The following is a 13,411-nucleotide window of genomic DNA, read 5'->3' as shown; positions in this document are numbered from 1 at the left end:
GGAAATTAAAATGCAATTAAAATAAACTAAGTTGAGTTAGGGATTTAAGAGATGAGAAGTGAGGTCTTGGGGTCCATTGGAATTGCCACTAAGCTTGTTCACCAAACCACACACTTTCAACTAATTTGGGGAAAACCTTCTTATGAATAAAATGCGACTACCAATTGCAATATTAAGCATGGACCATTAAATTTAAGTATGAATTGTCTACCTAACCGATAAATAAACTAAGTGTAGCACAACCCATCAATTCTAAGCATGACCCATCAAACTAGTCACAATTGTAGCACACATTAATCTAGAGAATCATGAAATTTGCAATAATAAGCCATGGAATATCAAATCAAGTATGGTTAGCCATCACTAAATCCTTAATTAATCACCTATAGACATGTAACCAACATAGAGAATCTAGTGTAGAGATCAATTCCTAAATAATCACACATAAGACAACATGTAATTAAAATAGAGAATCTGATGAGTGCTCAAATGTGATGCATTTTAGCACCTAAGCCAGGGTATTTTAGTCCATTCATCTACTTTATTTTTCCGTTTTAGTACTTATTTGTGTTTTTGTCTATTTCTGGTTAATAAGGTTCAAACAGGCTAAAAATGGTCTATTACAACCTTTTTGGAGTCAAATGAAAGTTCCTAGAAGATTTCAGAAAAATCTGAAAAGGTGTCAAAAATGTTGAAAATTTGGATGGATCGAAGATATTTTGGATTGATCGAAGTTTCGATAGATCGAAGATTTCTTCGATCGATCAAAAATGTGCTGGCAGCGAGCTGTTTTATTGCTGCGCGCCCGAACTCCACCTACCACATAGTTGCGGGATTATATATTTTTGGGGCTGTATTTCTGACTTAGTGACTAAGAAAGGACCTTTTATAAAGGGGGAATTGAACCATTTTGTAATCTATCTAATATCTTTTTGTCTTCAATATTATTTTCATTGTAATTTTATTTTTCTGTCTAGAAAAGTTAGAGATTAGGGTTAGAAGAAAAGAGAAGAGTGGAGGCACCAAGAACACATCTCAAGATCTATACACTCTTTCTCTCTAGAATTCAACAAAGAAGAAGAGGAAGAAGATAGAGCCATGTTTGGGGATTGCCCTTGAGGGTTCCAAGATCACACCCACCTCTTCCATGATTGGCTAGGCTTCTCCTTGGGGTTTGGATTTTTTTTTTCTTTCCTGAATGGGATATTTTTTAAATTTATAAAAAGAAGTACAATAGTACAATTACAAAAGGGAGGATAAACCTCTAAGAGAAACAGAAGAATGGACAACAAGTCCATCCACAGCAAAAAATAAAATCGAAATCCTAACTAGGAAAATCAGAAAGAAAACCAAAGCTTTCTTAAAATGAAAATAAAAGCAAAAGCCATCCTTGAGAAAGAAATTCTGAAAAACCAGACCATAGCAAAATGACTACAGTGAATTCCAGTAACCAATAATCTGGACCAGAGCAAACATCAGCAATTAAAAATTAGAATTAAGTCTTCTAGTCCCAGCTCGAGGTATGACAAAACCTCCAATACAATAACTTGTGTAACATGTGAAGCTTGATCTTGACTTCCTTTGTGCAAAGCTTCATTTCTAATTGCCCAAATTTTCCAAATGGCAGTTGAAAAATTGCACTCAACACTTGAGATTTAGTAGAATTCATGGTACTTTGCAACCTGAACCACTCCACAAATTGCAACACTGAATTACAACCTAGATAAACAATATTAGCAGAGAAAAATCTCATGCCAGACCTCAGTAGCGCAGGGGCAAGAACAGAAGAAGTGGTCATTTGAATCCACATTCTTTATATAATTGTGATAGATAGCAGCTAAGGTAATACCTCTTTTCTGCAAATTTACCAAGGATAAATTCTTGTTGTGTAAAATGATGCAAACCACCACAGTAACTCGGGGTCTGTAGTACTTCCAACATAAATCAGACCAGCTCACTTGAGTATTTGAATGTCTACACTTATCCTAAGCAGCTTTCAATGAGAAACCACCATCCTTCCACCCAATAATGTCTGAACCAGGAATGATTTTTAACCTTTGAATAACACTAAAAACTCTCTCAGGAAAATATACAGGCTTTTCCCATTTACCATTAACAATAAGCTCAGCCAATGAAGTCTGTCTGTCAATCTGTCTGAGCACAGTAGCCCCAAAACATTGGATTAAAGTTTGAGTATCACACCAAGGGTTAGTAAGTAACTTAAATTTCATCCCATCATCAATCTTAAACTCAATATTTTGTAAAATCAGTTGTCTTACCCCTAACAATTGTTTCCATATAGGAGAATCTGTAATTTTGGAACTACATTCCAAAAAAAAAACATTATGAAGGTACGTTGCATTCAGCCATTTGATCCAAAGTTTATCCTTCTTCTGAACAAAGTCCCAACATAAGGTCATTTTTGCAGCCACATCAATATCTTAAACTTTTCAAAGATTGAAACCACCTTCTGAGATTGGAAGAGTCACTTGGCTCCATTTAACTTGAGACATCTTTTTAACATCTTGTTTTCCACTCCACAAGAAGTTTTTTAATTTCCTTTCTAAACTAATCTTGACCTCCCAAGCGATTTTAAAACCAAAAACCCAATGATAAAGGTAAGAGTAAAGTACAGATCTCAATAATTCAATTCTACCTGCAATAGAAAGATTAATAGTATTCCAGTGACTAAGTCTCCCATTGATCTTATCTAAAAGCATGCTGAAACCCCCTGCTCTTAAATTATTATTTGATAAAGGCAACCCAAGATACTTGAAAGGAAAATTTTCTGTCTAAAACTTCAAGATATTCGAAATATTTCTTCTACCTCTCACTGACTTAGAGAAGATAACAGTGTTTTTCTCCTTATTTACTTGCAGATCAGTAGCCTTGGTAAATTGTTTGAACACTACATCAATAGCCTTAATAGTTGGAATATCTGTTTTAACCACCATTAATAAGTCATCAGCGTAGAAAGCATGAGAGATCTTTAAGTTTCCCTGTGATACAGCTTTTGAAACTTTAATTCTACCCTCTGCAATAGCATTCTCTATCAAATTACTAAAGAATTCTGTGACAAAAGAAAATAACAAAGGGGATAAAGGGCACCCTTGTCTAATGCCTCTCGAAGCAGAAAAGTAGCCGGCAGGAACTCCATTACACAAAATTGAAAATTTTGGAGAAGTGGTACAAACAGAAATCCATTTGATCCATTTATCAGAAAAACCATGCCAGCGTAACACTCTCTGAAGAAAGTCCCAATCAACAGAATCAAAAGCTTTTTGCAAATCAACCTTCAAAACAATGGTTAGATCACCATGTTTTTTACCAAACCCTTTGATTAAGTCTGAAACAAGGAGTATATTATCATGCAGCTTCCTACCTTTGATAAAAGCAACTTGCTCAGGACCAATGATATTAGGCAGGACACTGCTTAATCTATTTGCTAAAATCTTGGATATGATTTTATAAACAAGGTTACATAGGGCAATTGGTCTGTAATTGGCAATATTATCACCATGATTAGCCTTAGGAATAAGGGTAAGAAATGTTGAATTGATACCTTGAGGAAGGGTACTCTTAGTGACGAAATGACTGACAGCATTTATAACATCTTGACCAATAACTCTCCAAAAGTGTTGATAAAATCTTGCTGGAAAACCATCAAGGTCGGGAGCTTTGTCTGGATGAAAATGCATGACAACCCTCTTTATTTCCTCTTTTGAAATAGCACAATCCAAGCTTTGATTATCTTTTTCATTTAGAACCTTTTTAGGGGCCCTCAGCTCGACATCCACTTCTCCATGCTTCTTATACAAATCTTCATAAAACTGAACGAACCAGTCTTTGATAATTTTTGGATCAGAGGATGTATCACCAGTGACATTTTACAGTTGTGTAATGGCATTTGAACATTGCCGTTGTCTAACCACATTGTGGAAAAAAGCAGTGCACTTATCCCCCTCTTGCAGCCATTTGACCCGAGACTTTTGAGCCCAGTAGATTTCTTCAAGATCAAGAGCATTTTGCAATTTTCCAGTTAAAAATCTCTCTCTAGCTATACAGTCTGGAGTTTCAGGCCCTTGTAACAGTGACATTTTACAGTTGTGTAATGGCATTTGAACATTGCCGTTGTCTAACCACATTGTGGAAAAAAGCAGTGCACTTATCCCCCTCTTGCAGCCATTTGACCCGAGACTTTTGAGCCCAGTAGATTTCTTCAAGATCAAGAGCATTTTGCAATTTTCCAGTTAAAAATCTCTCTCTAGCTATACAGTCTGGAGTTTCAGGCCCTTGTAACAGCTCCATTTGAACTGAATGTAATTCTGCTCTTGCCACTTGAATGCTTTCAGAAACTGTACCTCTATCCTTATTCCATTCCTTTACGGCAGCTTTCACAGCTCTTAATTTTTTCTGAAGAATGTGCAAAGGGCTACCTGTAACTAGAATCTCCCATGTTTTGCCAATAATATTCTCCACTTTTTATTGTAAACACCAAATCTTGAGAAATTTAAAAGGTTTTGGACTGTTTGAGCAGTCAAAAAACTATTGAATTACAATACCACAGTGATCAGACAAGGAAGCAGGGGTAAGAGATACCTTGGAATCATTGAACTGTTGCAACCAAGCTGAATTCACAAGCACTCTGTCCAACTTAGCATTTATCCTTGAATTCTTATTTTGTTTGTTACTCTAAGACCACTCACCATTATTTATAGGAATATCTTCCATTCTAATATCATAAATCAAACTATTGAATTCATCAAGTCTAGATTGAGGGACTTGAAGACCTCCTTTCTTTTCATGACTGCATTTGATGATATTCCAGTCCCCTAAAGCAATCCAAGGACCTGAAGTAATTTCAACATGAAGCTTGAGAGTTTGCCATAATTCTCTTCTATCTTTAACTCTATTAGCAGCATAGACCCCAGTAATATATATACTTCTGCCAGAAATAATATGTTTTACTTTAACAAACATAGCTTGAGAAGTTTCTTGAATCAGATCCACATTAAATAAAGCTCTATTCCAACCAATCCAAATCTTTACCAAATAGCTAGACTTGTAGTTAACTAACCAACTCCATTGAGGGCATTTCTTATTCTGTATGTTGGGTGTTTTACCCTCTTTTACTCTTGTTTCCACAAGGACAGTAAACATAAATTTATTATCTAAAATCCACTATTTGACTTCCTTCTTCATGGGAGGCCTATTTAGACCTCTCACATTCTAAGCTCCTAACATCATTGAGAGTTAGGTAGTGAGGCACTACCAGCTTGCATTTTTCTTGTGATTCTGTCTGAGGGGGGTATCACAGGCTTATTTCTTTGTTTAGATTGCTTTCCCACTCTAGAACTCTCTTGTTCCTTTGGACTCACTTGGATAGACTTAGAGTACCCTTCACCAGAGTGTTTACCCAATTAAGATTTTGGAGCATCCGGAACCTGCGTATCCTCATCTATTGATAAATCTTCTATTATAACTGTATCTATCACATTATCAGTCCCAATAACATCTGTAACATTAGTTTTAACTTGCCCTACAAGATTCATAGGGTTTACCACATCCATCACCTCTACTAAATCCTCCACACCATTAGTATCTTCATTGTCCTCCAAAATAACAACCTCCTCGGGTTCAATTGTATATCCTTTTTCCACCACCTCCACTGGAGTGTCCACATCATTAGGAGTCTTAATCTCCTCCAGAAGAGCAGTAACCTCATCTTCTATCTACTTTTCTTTGTTCACCACCTCAACTGGAGTCTCCACAACATTAATACCCTCATTATCCTCCAAAAGAGCAAAAGAATTTGAAGTAGGCACTGCGACTTCTTTTTGAACCCTTCTCACAGGAAAATCAACAAGCACTTGGTCAACATCCTTATCTTCAATCATCTTCCCTTTATGCTTAATTACCCAGCAATCCACAACTTTCTTTGGTTTGGCCTTGTGTTGTGTGACCTTAAGGGGACATCTCTCTTCACTGTGATCAACTCATTGACACAGTTTACGCACTACAGGTTTTCATTCATACTCAAATGCGACGTGACAATTAATGCCATGAACATCTATAACCATGGAGTCTGGAAGAACTTCTTTGACTTCAACTTCCACCATTACCCTTACGAACTGACCTTTATCTCTGTGTGAATTTGGATCATCCATGTAGATTGGCTTTGCAAAGAAGGAGTAAACCTTTGGAACAAAATCTTCGTTCCGGCAATGCATCGGTAAGTCATAGATACGTAACCACATTGAAACTGTTTCTAGAATTTCTTTTTGCAATTTTACATTTTTGTTCCATCTTTTCATGATAATGGGTCATCCCTCAAACGTATGGATCCTAGACAGCACCTTAGGGACATCTGAATCATTCTTGAATAGAACCAGGAAAAACCCATCCTTTAAATACACCAACGTGAAGCCTTTCGACCAATATTTGGCCACAAAGGATTTGAAATATGGATAATAAGGCTTCTTACCCATCACGTAGCCAACCACAGAGGATTTCTGAAAAGTGACTTCTTTAACTACATCCGCTTCAGTAATAGAAACTTTAACCCCTCTGTATTCTTTGTGATATGTTAGATTCTTAAAAGTTGCATGAGTTTCATAAAAAAAGCTATTGTAAGTAGGTCTAGTAGGGGATGGATTCCGGCCTAGAGGACTTGCCGGCAATGAAGGGGAGGAGGACTGGCCCTCCTCCATGGTATCTCGGTCCCTTGAAACAGCAGGCCCTAATCGCACAATATCGCTAATATTGCATAGATTGATAGTGCTTCTTTATGATCAGTTGGGAAGAGACTTGTTTCGCGTCGTCATGCGGTGGATCTGAAGAGCCACATGCCACTCTGAGCTTCTACTTCTCTTGGGGTTTGGATCCCCCAAGCTTGTAAATTAAACCCTTTCTCTTGACTTTTTACGGAATTTATCTCGTGATTAGTGCTATAGCCTTGTGAATAAAATGAATCTTGGTATATTTCTATGATTTCTATGGTTTAATTCTTCCTATTAATTCTCCAATTTATTTATATGTCTATGTGTGATTAAATTAGGAATTATGTCTTACATGATTCATATGGTTTAATTCTTCCTATTGATTCTCTTTGTGATTACATGTTATCTTATGTGATTATTTGGGAATTGATATCTACACTAGTTTCTCTATGTTGGTTGCATGTCTATGTGTGATTAATTAAGAATCTAGTGATGGCTATGCATGGTATTCATTGAATGGATTTGTCAATTAATTTGATGGATTATTCTTATGCTTGATGGGCTGTTCTATAATTTAATTCATGCTTGTAGGTAGATAGACAATTTTTACTTGATTTGATATTCCATGACTTATTATTGCAAATTTTATGATTCTCTAGATTGATGTGTGCTATAATTGTGACTAGCTTGATGGGTCATACTTAGAATTGATGGGTTGTGCTACACTTAGTTTATTTGTCGGTTAGGTAGACGATTCATTCTTTAATTTGATGGTCCATTCTTAATATTGCAATTGGTAGTTGCATTTTGTTCACAAGAATGTTTTCCCCAAATTAGTTGAAAGTGTGTGGTTTTGTGAACGAGATTGGTGGGGATTCCAATACACCCCAAGACCCCACTTCTCATCTCTTAAATCCCTAACTCAACTTAGTTTATTTTATTTGCATTTTAATTAATTGAATTTTAGTCTAATCAAACAATCAATCTCTCCTTTGCAATCTTGTGATCCACTAGAGTCGAAGTTAAATTTCAACACGTATAATCCCTTGGGACGATCCCTACTCACTACTGCTACGTTAGTAGTAGTGGTGGTAGTAGATTTTATAAATTTAAACTTGACCTAAAAGGCTTTTATTGAACTGCACATTCACTACATTATTTTGGCATATACAAGTGGTCTCGTCAGAATCAATAGAAAGAATTAATCAATAGAAATCAAAAGAGAACCCAAGATTCATTTTATACACAAGGCTAAAACATTAATCACAAGATAAATTTCTCAAAATGTATGAAAGAAATAGAGGTTTAGATTACAAACTTGGGGCTCATCCAAGCCCCAAGGAGATGTCTAGCCAATCATGGAGGAGGTGGGTGTGATCTTGGAACCCTGAAGGGCAATCCCCAAACATGGCTCCATCTTCTTCCTCTTCTTATTTGTTAAATTCTAGGGAGAGTATATAAATCTTGAGATATGTTCTTGGTGCCTCCACACTTCTCTTTTCTTCTAACCCTAATCTCTAACTTTTCTAGAGAGAGAAAATAAAATTACAATGAAATAAATTGAAGACAAAAGATAGATTACAAAATGGTTCAATTTCCTTCAAATACAGGGTCCTTGGAGTAGTGAACAAGTCAGAAAATAAACCCTTAAAATATCTAATCCCGCAGCTTAATGCTTGACTCCAAAAAAGTTATAATTAACCAATTTTAGCCCGTTTGAACCTTATTGACCTAAAATAGAGAAAAATACAAATAAGTACTAAAACGGAAAAATAAAGATAGATGAATGGACTAAAATACCCTCGCTTAAATGCTAAAATGCGTCACATTTGAGCACTCATCAATGCTAAATACCTCTTACCAAACTTCCAGATTTTATATAAAGTCTTGGAATACAATTTTATCCTTAAAGATCATGTTGAGCTTGATAAAATAAGAGCTAATATGTTGTATTACATCTTTAAACGAACTCTTATCAATTTTTCAAGCACTATTGTAAGACAAATGGTTAATGTTGGGTTGGAACCAAGAAAATGAAGGAAGTTACCATTCCCACGGATTATAATTGCCTTGATTCAAAGCTTTGTTCAAAGGGATTTTGTGATACTTCTGGATTTCCGGATACGGGTTGGCTAGGCCCACGCCCGAATACCCGAGCATATGAAAAATAAATCGGTAATAATCGAACACAGAGTACAAAATAGATAAAAAATAAATAAATAAATTTCTAAAAGAAAACTAAAATGATAATCTATTAATTGAAACCTCAGAATAAAATTTCATTAAATAATAAATTATTCTGATACAATTAATCCTCCAATAATACAACTTAGGAATCCATACTGTGTGGACCCCTAGAAAATCTCAAACCAAAAATCAATAGTAAATAACTATCTACAACTAGATACTGAATCATCAGAAAACTCCTATATAGACAATCTGGAAGAATGAAGTAGATGATCCCTGTTCAGCACGAACAATCCCTACTCCTGATGAATACCCGAAAAATAATGGTGGGTTAGGCCCACAAACAAGTTCTACTCTACTACAGTCTAAGTAGAGATTCGATATACGTATACATCTTAGTAAATCCAACAATAGCTAGTAGTTCATATATATATATAGATACACACTATATGATGTTCATTGGACTATAGGTTTGTCTCAACCTGAATAGAAGACAACATGCAAATCGTACATAAAGTGGGCATAAATACCTAAACCTACCAGGGCACCCAGATGTCTATTATATCTAGTTATCCATCCTAGGCAATATACGCACCCTAACCATGATCCTGATACTCAAACTCATATCATGACAATATAATCATATATATATATATAATCCAGTAACTATCCTATCCAATAAAAAGTAATCCTCTAACATTAATCCTCTATAAGTAATCCTCTATAAGTCATTCAACTTGTTCAGTTGACTTGACTTGAATATAAGGAGGACATAACATTTTAGTTAATCCATTCCCTTATACAAAAATAGGTAAGACTTAACTTCTTTGGTTAATCCATCCCTAGAATGCCACCATCCCATACCGGTGCATTAAACCACACAATCCAACACATGATGCAATAAATAAAACAGTGCATCAATTAATCCAAAATAATATGATAAAAATCACATATATCATCCTTGCAAATACTTAAGTAAAATAACAACTCTAAGTAGCATGCATTCAATATAACAAATTAACATGCATCTCAAATAGATTGTTTTAACCTCCAGGACGTAATTAAACTATTCAAATCCAATTAATTGATTAAACTAGTTTAATACAAAAATACATCCATTTAAATTGCTAAATAATATTAAGAAATTAAATCATCCATAAAATCCAATAATTGATGAAATAAATAAAATAAGACACAATTAATCCAGAAACAAACATAATAAAAATCAAATAATTAACTGAGTATATTATGCTGCTGATACATGATTAAAGTTATATAACATCCATTTACATTGCTAAAATAATACTAAGCAATTAAATCCTCCTTAATCATTAACAACATACAAATTTAATTAAAATTTCATATTGTTCTAACTTTAGCATATTTGTATAATTTATGCATTCCGGGTATTTAACATGTCCATCGTAGTCATTTAAATCATCCAAATCGACCTACATAGCACTGGAATATCCCAATTTACCAAAACAGAACCTTAAAACTCATTTCTACAAATTCCCAGCAAGGGAGAATGTTCCTTTTTCAATGGAGCATGTTCTGCCCACAATAGAGCCGCCTTCACTTCCAATGGAGCCGTCTCCACTTGGAGTGGAGCTACTTCTACTCTAACTGGAGCCATCTCTACTCCTTCTACCCTCAATCTTCTTCATCTTTAGGGTCCTCTAATCATTCTGATCATCTTCCTTAAGATTCCTAACCTTCTGTTCTAAGTCCCAGATGATCCTAATAAACTTATAAAGTTCATACACATCCTAAACACGAATTAAAACTAAGTTTCATACAATAAATTTCAAGATCAGCAAATAATACGTACAAACCCATATAAACATATATTTTTCGTTTTAATTCAGTCTAAGCATGCATATATGGTTAATTTATTATCTGATTAACCCTTGGAATTAACTAGGCATGTATAGAACACAGACCAAAGGGAAGGAGATAGAAGTAAAACTTGCTTTAAGGGTTTTGAATTAAAACCCAACTTTTCCTTCTCCGGCAAATCCCTCAACGCCAGCAGCCTCTGGTTGCTGTCATCCTCTGCTGAACTGGATAACAACTACAAACAACTTCTATTATTTCCTCCTCAGGTCCGACTTTCCTCCTTTGGCCGCACCTCTCTTTTCCCCTCTCTGTTCTCTTTCTTTCTGTCTCTCTCTGTTTCCTCTCCTTCTCTATATATTAAATTTCACGTAATATAAAATATAGCCTCCCACAGACCTATACTATTGTATTTATACATAACATATAACCCTAATCATAATTTAACCCTAAGTCTACCTTAAGGAAAAAGAAATTAAATAATATAACTAATATAGTAATAATAATACTACCATATAATATCATGTATCTACATATACGTATATCCATTTATAAATATAAATATAATTATATATATATATATATATATATATATATAACTGAATCCTCCTTATTATTATTAATAAAATAATAGTAATGATAATAATAACCTCCATATATATATACAGATCTAAATATATATATATATATACTAATACTCATGGGTCATAATCCTTACCCATTTGGTCCATCCAAGTAGTCCATGTGACCCATTTATTTGGTTCATTACTACTATCCAAATCTACGTCTTTTAATTTAAATAAAATTAAATAAACAACATAACCAATTGAAACATTTCATTACCACATAATTACAAACCAATACACAATTAAGTCACATAGATCACATCACACAAATACAAGCAATTCAATTCATTCTAATAATTAATTCAAATAACACATAGACAAATAGGCAATTAAACAAGTAACACTTACATCAATTAAACACCTAAGCAATTAGCTAAATAATCAATTAAACAATTAAAAATGTAATTAAAATAAATAAATAAATACCGAGACTATACTTTTAAAATTAGGGGTATTACAGATTTTGACAAAAATATGGAGGAAGTTCCTTAAATCAAGAAAATTGGAAATGCAACCATCTCTAAAGTACTTTAACATATGTCTGAGGAATTAAGAAGAGAACATTCAGAATTCGTCGTCCACAAGAGTAATAAGCTCATATAGAAGAAGCTTAGGATGTCATTCCTCCTCTAATAGCACAAGCACTACCACATCCACAATGATATGTGTATGCTGAGGATATTTCGGTTGATTAGTTGTTTCGCCAATTTGCTGGTGATGTGCGTAACTGTTTTGATGCCATGAACCAATGCATCACAAATCATAATAATATGACCACCACTTGATATCAATAACGGACAAGAAATATTTATCGAATTCAATTGGAATCAAATCAATCCGACATAGGACAACCGGTGCTTGATGAAGAAAGTGATACTGAGAGTGATAAGTCTTAGCTATCTTTATTTTTTTCTTTATTTATGTTTTTGTTTATTTTTTGAAATATTCATAATATTGTAATGAACCCTAAAATGTTCATATTACTTGGATTTTTAATTCGGATTGGTTAGTGTGATATTGTGGCCCGAATTTAGTGCCGGGTCGCGTTGCGACTTGCTTATAACCCGACGACTCAATGAACAATTTTTGCCCCATCTTTTGCTCATGGGTCGTGAACCCTAATTAGTCTCTTGTAGCCCAATATATAATGGCGCTTAGGGTTTGGAGTGGTGTAAGAGAAAGTCTCTGAAATTTGTACAGAAACAGAGAGAGGGGCTGAAAATTTGTAATCTTCGATTTGACCCATAGTGAAAACTTTCACTAGATCTCCGATTTAATTCATATATGTTTTAGATATAAGATTTCATACCATATTATATATATATAATTAGTATATATAATTTATTTGACATTTCTCTTGTTCAATATTATTCTCGTCACATTCCTTATAAGTAAAGAGTGAGAAGACTGCATTAAGGGGGAAGATTGTAAGGAATTTAGCAATTCTAATATTGTAATTGGCAAATTTCGTATTGAATAGTATTTTAATGTATATTTTCTATTTCTTTTTGTTTTGTCACAAAAATGCCAAAGGGGAAGATTGTAAGGAATTTAGCAATTCTAATATTGTAATTGGCAAATTTCGTATTACAAAACTCACTCTTGTAATTTAATGATTATAATGATTAATGAGTGAAATGGAAATAGAATAGTTTAGATGATTTAAGTGTGAAGACAAGTTGCTTGAAGAAAACTACATCAAAAGGGTAACAAGGTCCAAGATCTTCTACAAAGGGCAAATCAATCAAAGAACTACTACAAAGGACAATTCAATTAAAGTTCTTCTTCAAGGGCAAAATGGTCCAAAGAATTACTAAAAGGGCAAAATGGTCAAATTTCTACCTCAAATGGTGAAATAGTTCAAGAACCATCAAACGGGTCAAATAGTCCAGAGTTCTACTACGAGGGACAAAATAGTCCGAAAATCAATTTCAAAGGGTTAATGATGTAACCCAAGTGTTAGCTTCAAAGGTAATAATCACACTTGAATTTCATCTATCGCCATTTAGGTTCATGCATATAAATTATTCATGATCATATGCT

At 34.3% G+C, this 13,411-nt stretch overlaps 1 protein-coding gene across 1 annotated transcript; it reads right to left on the bottom strand.

Moving 5' to 3' along the window:
• Positions 1 to 1,985: 1,985 nt before the first annotated feature.
• Positions 1,986 to 6,230, bottom strand: LOC132309102 (uncharacterized). Its single transcript, XM_059807454.1, has 7 exons — positions 6,037 to 6,230; positions 5,737 to 5,985; positions 4,707 to 4,945; positions 4,563 to 4,628; positions 4,141 to 4,478; positions 2,839 to 3,830; positions 1,986 to 2,154 (listed from the first exon to the last, which is right to left on the bottom strand). Exons 1-7 carry the CDS (start codon positions 6,228 to 6,230, stop codon positions 1,986 to 1,988), a joined length of 2,247 nt encoding a protein of 748 aa, XP_059663437.1.
• Positions 6,231 to 13,411: the final 7,181 nt, after the last annotated feature.

The sequence above is a fragment of the Cornus florida genome, unplaced genomic scaffold (assembly GCF_030987335.1).
Source record: "Cornus florida cultivar Cherokee Brave unplaced genomic scaffold, ASM3098733v1 CherokeeBrave_3.0.0_Hap2_Chr05, whole genome shotgun sequence".
Classification (NCBI taxonomy): domain Eukaryota; kingdom Viridiplantae; phylum Streptophyta; class Magnoliopsida; order Cornales; family Cornaceae; genus Cornus; species Cornus florida.
Note: the sequence above shows the minus strand (reverse complement) of the source record. Positions and strands in the feature narration are given on the sequence as shown.

What these genes read in the sequence shown, in the direction of transcription:
- LOC132309102 (XM_059807454.1), bottom strand. Translation starts at nt 6,230, where the DNA reads ATGCATTGCCGGAACGAAGATTTTGTTCCAAAGGTTTACTCCTTCTTT. An exon ending in AGATATTCCTATAAATAATG is followed by an intron (nt 4,629 to 4,706) that starts GTGAGTGGTCTT and finishes TTGTGAATTCAG; the next exon opens with CTTGGTTGCAACAGTTCAAT. An exon ending in TTCCTTGTCTGATCACTGTG is followed by an intron (nt 4,479 to 4,562) that starts GTATTGTAATTC and finishes TACAATAAAAAG; the next exon opens with TGGAGAATATTATTGGCAAA.